The sequence below is a fragment of the Mus pahari genome, chromosome 19 (assembly GCF_900095145.1).
Source record: "Mus pahari chromosome 19, PAHARI_EIJ_v1.1, whole genome shotgun sequence".
Classification (NCBI taxonomy): Eukaryota; Metazoa; Chordata; class Mammalia; order Rodentia; family Muridae; genus Mus; species Mus pahari.
The window spans coordinates 1709065-1715498 of NC_034608.1; the positions used below are offsets into that span (position 1 = coordinate 1709065).

Genomic DNA, 6434 nt, shown 5'->3' on the forward strand with positions numbered 1-6434 from the left:
GCCAGCCTGGTCTACAGAGTGAGTTCCAGGATATCCAGGGCTATACAGAGAATCTGTCTCGTAAAACTCAATAAATAAATAAATAAATCTAAGGACAACTGAAAAAAAAAAATCTCAAAATACCTCTTTTCTTTTTTGGTTTTTCGAGACAGGGTTTCCCTATGTAGCTCTGGTTGTTCTGGAACTCACTTTGTAGACCAGGCTGGCCTCAAACTCAGAAACCCGCCTGCCTCTGCCTCCCAAGTGCTGGGATTAAAGGCGTGCACCACCACCGCCCAGTATGAAAATATTTCTGATTTTATTAAAGCATGTGCCCAGGTTGCTACTTCATATCTTCAAGGTGTGGCCTTTACAACAGCCTTACAAGATCAGAGCACTACTCAGAATCTTACTAATCAAGGGAAAAAAATGTAATCAGGCAGGCATGGCCTGCAAATGCTATTCATGTAGCGAGCCTGGACACAACAGCACACAATGTCCCAGCAGGGCAGGAGGTCTGGTAACTCTTAATGCTCCTGGCCCCATGCAGAGTTGAAGTCCAGGCAAGGCTTGATCACTATGTCCTCTGCTGTCTGAGAGGATATCACTGGCAAAAGGAATACCATCTGCTTTTTCATAGAAACAGTACTCCTTTATCTGATGCTACTGCACTCCAAGACTGCAACAACCCTGCCCAACCAGGGAAGCTAGGTAAGGAATCTCCTCCAAGCCCCTCACACCCTGGGGGTAATTCACCATCCTCAGACAACAAGTTCATTTGTCAGTGAACAGCTATCCAACAGCTATCCAACTATCCAACAGCTGCAATGGGCAACCCCCAGGCAGCACAGGACTGAACCTCTGTTTTGCTTCCCCAACAATATTTACCTCTGACTGCCCTGTTGTTTGTCTTCCTACAAGAGCTTACAGCCCCCCTTTCCTGAAGGGACCATGGGACAGATAGCAGGTCAGGGTTCCACTTCAGGGTAGCGAATAGATATAGTTCCTGAGGTAATTGGTTCTGATTTTTTTCCAGGAAAATGAAGAGCACCCTACCAAAACAGGTTTCATTCAGAACAGAGAACTGCCCAGAAGCTCTTAGCCCAAGCTCCACAGGGAGTGGCAGAGTTTGACTCTAATGACAAAACAAACAATTTACAGCCGAATTACCTCCAAAACTTAAAGCTTCATTAACACTTTTAGAACCAGATCAGCCTCATTACCCTGCAGGCCTAATGGCTCCCCTTCAGACAGGGATGCCATAATTATTGAGAGTCATAAAGAATTCTCCTCACACTAGAAACCTCTGTATAACAAATGGAGCTAATAGCAATAATTGTCTTTAAAAAAAACAAAACAAAACAAAAACAAAAACAAAAACAAAGAAACCCAAAGGAGAAGCCCTTTTTGAAACCACTCCACTGTTTTCTAGCTGATTCACTCTTCTAGACCCACTTTCCAGTTACAAGTCTGGCTGCCATCTAGAATCTGCGTTTTCTTCATGGGACATGCTTGAGTTCATTCTGTGTCTCCTGGTCCTGTCCGTCCATCAAGGTATAGGTAAATTTGATTCCTTGACAAAAGCTACTTTTTCTATGAAGGCAGAGCAATGCAGTCACATGATCAAATCACTGCGGCAGCTCTCGGGAGGAGGGGCTCTTGCATTCCTGCAGAACTGCTGGCTCCCCTGGGAATGAACCCCCAGTGAGCCTGTGGCCTTGTGATTTAAGGCAGATAGACACTATGCATGCCTTGTCTTTTGGGAAATTAGCCTTTATTCATGTGTGTGGGGATAATTGTTCTCATGTTGTTTATGCCCAACCTAGAGAAGCTTTCACAGTCATGATACAGCATTTGTCTTATCTTTTATAATCTGGGAAATGTCAAGGGCTTTAAAAACAGACAATGTCCCTGTTTATACTCCAAAACCTTTAAAAACTGGTGTTTGACTTTTGCTGTCTTACATCTGTTGATAGACGCTATAGTCCACAGGGACAGGCTATTATGGAACGAGCCCATCAGACCTTTAAGGCACAAATATATCTAAGTTACAAAATAAGATTATATTCATCTTATTTTGACATTTTGTCATCAACATAAGATAAATACTCATCTCCTTACCATGTTTTACAAAACAAAACGTAAGTCCCTTTTTTAAACATTTCAAAATAAAATTTACTCCAAACCTCTAATAAGATAAAAAAAAAAAAAAAAAAGACCTACAAACTGGATAATTAAAACAAAACAAAACAAAACAAAACCAGATGTTTTATTCCGGGAGAAGCTCTGTTTATATGTTTTCACAGGACTCTATGGTTGCCAAACCAGTTGATTGTGCCAGGACTTCCCCAATGGATTCGAGGCAGAGAGTTCCACGCCTGCCAATTCCTCCATGCCCACCTCAGCCAACATCTCCATGTTCTCCACCTGTGTCAGATACCCCATCAAAAGAAGACACTGAGGACATGGCTCCTGATACACCTGACGGACTTAATTCTGTATTGTCTCACCTTTTGCTACTCTATACACAGGAGATATACAGGAGATACAAAAATTGCTAAATATGGGTCTCCATACAACATTTCCTGTAAGACAACTATTTGACTAACTGTATAAATCCCACATGAGTCTTAAAGGTTTTTTCCGCATATATGTCAGTCCACTTATGTTTTGTTACCTGTTGATTTTTCACAACTTTGGTATGAGGGTTCTGCTATGTATACATTGGAATGGGATATTACCATTCTCTCGCACACAAAGAAATTCATCAATGCACTTATTTTAAATGATGGGATCTATATTACCTTCAGCTGCCTCTCTGATTAATAGGTTCATACCCCCTAATCATATAAATTCCTTCACCCTAAATGTTTCCCTGACATTGATCATTTAGGCAAAAAAAAATCGATCAAGGTTAGACAGATAGAGTTAAAGCCTTAGAAAAAGCCATTCTTTTTTTTACATAGGGACTCAGGTTAAAAATATTAAGACACTATAACCAATTCATGTCATGTCAATCATAAATGGATTCACGTTATTCCTCTGTCCTCTAATTTAAAACAAACACATCTACAACGTGTTAGAAATAATTACAGCTTTCTATAAACATGGAAACTCTACAATTTCAGATGACTACCAGGAGCTGTCTAGCTATTTTCTAATTCAGTTAAAATTTGTTAAAAAAAAAAAAAAACTCCCAGGCTGAAGGAATGGCTCAGCTGTTAAAAGCACTGACAGCTCTTCCAGAGGCCCTGAGTTCAAATCTCAGCAACCACATGTCTCACGACCAACGGATCCTGAGGCCCGCTTCTGTTGTGGCTGAAGATAGTGACAGTGTACTTACATACATAAAATAAATAATTTAAAGGGAAAAAAAAACTCCCTATGGAATTTCCTTACAAATTTAGAGATTGCTTTGCTTCTGTTTCTTTTTCCAATCATCTTCAAAAATCTAGGATCTGCTGTACAATCTCCACAACAGAGAGATTAACTCTTCATTTTATTTTAAGGGAGGAGATGTCAGAAGCCGTCTAGGAAAGGCTAAGACACACGGGTAGGATTTTCTGGAGACTGCCCACTGGTTTCATGGCCTGTGAGGGGTGAGCGCTTGGATGCACGGTCCTTAGAGACTGCATCCCGGGATGGCTTCTCACTGCTGATCTGCCTTTCCTGTCACTATTACACAGCCTAATGGTTCCTGGGCAGCAGATACACTATTGGGCAGATTTCCTGCAGATCAACATGAAGATGAACTTTCATGAATTAATGCTGTTCAGATGAATTAATGACTTTATAGAATTCCTGATTTGATTGAAATAATTTTAAGAAAGCTGTAGGAAATAGTTTTAGTTGTTTTGCCAGAAAGATGTAATAAGATTAGAATTGAGATAGAATGTGACCACTCCTCATAGAATAATAAGTAAAGGCTGCATAATAAGGGATACAATGAACTTTCACAAGTACACTAAGAAGAGAAATAGGCTTGGGATCAATTTGTGATCAAGGGAAAATATTCACTCTAGGTCAGGTCCAAGGATGAAGCCACAGGTGTGCACTATGATATAGCAAGGCCACGTGAAACTGTTGCTTTGAACTTATAATAAACTTACAGAATGAAGCACTGCTTTGAACTTGTTACTGACATCCTTCTGTAACATTTTTTGTGTATCATTTTATCTATGCAGTAACTTCATGAAGAACTTTTGTCTAACAAGGCGATAGAGAAGGAATAAAGTGTGACACTTGGGGCTCAGGCCCATCCACCAAATATATATATATTTGTCCACATGTCTATATGTATGTACATACATACATCTGTAAGTATATGTGTATGTATGTAAGTATGCATGAGCACTCATGAAGTTGATGAGACAGTTGGTCGGGCCTGACCAGGGTATGTGTGTGTGTGTATGAATACGTGGTGTGTGTGTGTGTGTGTGTGTGTATGAATGCGTGTGTGCCTGTGCATGTTATCTGTGTAAATGATTTTCTTTCTTTTCCTTTCTTCTCTCTCTGGTTCATGAAGATTTAATGAGTTCCAAGCCTCTTGCCTGGAGAAGAGAGGTCCTTGAGCCAGAGAGAAAAGAGCCCTAGCAGTTAACCCTTTTCTCTTCTTAAACCCCTGCTACTGCCAACAGGAGTTTATTACCAGAACCAGAGACATTCAGCCACAGAGTGGTAAGAAATCAATGCTTACTAGCACAAAATACTAAGAGAAAAGAAACCAGTACGCATTAGCACAAAATGTAAGAGTTACAAGGCCAGAGATCTCCTTTGTCTGAGGCTGGGTCCCACCTCATACTGTCCATCCCAAAGGTTGGGGCAGGAGCCTCCTAACTTGGTTTCCCAAGTGTTGTACCACTGTGCCTGGGTTCCTGGCCACTTTTCTGGCCTATGTGTGTCTGTGTGTGTATGCAAGTCTGTGTATGTAGAGGCCAGAGGACATCCTCAGGTGTTATCCCTCAAGAAACTGTCTGTTTTTTGTTTGTTTGTGTTTCCTTCTGAGATAGAGTTTTGTCACTGGACTGGAATCTACTAAGTAGATCAGGCAAGGCCAGGAACCTACCTCTCTCCCTCCCCAGCACTGGGATCACAGGCCTGTGCCAGTATACCCCACCGTTTGTTTTGGTTTTGGGTTTACTGTTTTTGTTTTTCAAGACAAGGTTTCTCTGTGTAGCCTTGACTGTCCTTGAACTGGCTTTGTAAAACCTGTTAGTCTGGAACTCAGAGATACACCTGCCTCTGCCTCCTAAGTGCTGGGATTAAAGATGTATGCCACTACTCCTGGCAACTCTCAGCATTATTATGTGTGTTCTGAGGGACTGAACTCAGATTCTTATAGTTCCTAGGCAATAATATCTTTACCAACTGATCTTTTTTTTCCACCCCATAATTGTTGTCTTACCTACCCAGACTGCACCTTCCTCCCCATCTTTTCTTCCTTGGTCCCATGAGGTCATACTCTCCCTTTAAATCCAGCATTCCAGGATCCCAGCTCCTTTCCAATGAGGTGGGAGCGGCTAGCCTGTGGGCTGTGGGTCCCCTGTTCTCTGTGGAATCTGGACGGTGGTTTCCAGGCCTCGCTCATTGAATCCTCACCTGAAAGTGCCAAGTGGAGGCAGGAGTGACTTCTGGGGGTACTTCCAGCAGGGAGCGTTCCGTTTTTGGTGTCCGGGATAATTTAGGCCCACGAAGCATGTTGATGAGGCGAATCCAGCGGTCAAACAGAAAGGCCAGCTCATGTTCAGGGGCATCCAGTGCCAGGAAATAGTGACGGCCAGATCTCAGACGCAGCTTCAGTCGCCAGGTGGGCAGATCATGGACATACAGGCGGGCAAGGTCTAATGGGATCATTCTGTGGGAGGTGGGAGACAAGGTAGCTAGTGCGATAGGATGGAGTGGAGTGAGCTAGGATGGGGCTCAAGGAACATACCTGGTTAGGATGAGACTGGAGGACTCCTGGTCCTCAGGGGGCCGAGCAATCAACAGAATGTCAGGCAGCACTAGGCCAGGCAAGGATGCCGCAACACCCATAGTCAGCTTGTTGGATTTGTTGTGCAATAACGCAGGAGTCCCATTGTTGGTTACCTGGGGCAGCCAGGGAGCAGGGCTGGAACCAGTTTTTTTCTCCAACATGCCTCCAGCATCCCTCACCTGAGAGCCTCCTTTCTTTCCAAACCCATCTTCTACCTACAGGAGTTCAAATTCCAAATCCCTGTTCAACCCACTCTGCCCAGGGGTTCCCTCTCTCTTCCTGTGTCTCAGCCTTCCTCCCCCATTTCCAGGGGGCACAGGGAGCTGGGGACCTGGGTAAAGTTACTCTCGAACATGGGCAGCGGGCGGAGGGGCAGGTACTCGGCCATCTGAAGGGTCTTCTGCATCTCTCCAAGGATGGGGACCCACTTCGGAGGCTCCGGAGGAGGTGGAGGGAAAATAAAGTGCCACAGCCGCCTCAT

The 6434-nt window shown here is 43.4% G+C and overlaps 1 protein-coding gene across 1 annotated transcript in view; it reads right to left on the reverse strand.

The window, feature by feature from the left end:
* Fam71e2 (family with sequence similarity 71 member E2) overlaps positions 1–6434 on the reverse strand; it is a 19027-nt gene extending 12593 nt beyond the window's left edge. Inside the window, exons 1-3 of the mRNA XM_021218606.1 lie at positions 6285–6434; positions 5912–6066; positions 5578–5833 (exon numbers count right to left, since the gene is read on the reverse strand). Of these exons, the coding sequence (XP_021074265.1) occupies positions 5578–5833; positions 5912–6066; positions 6285–6434 (561 nt within the window). The remainder of the gene's footprint in view (positions 1–5577; positions 5834–5911; positions 6067–6284) is intronic.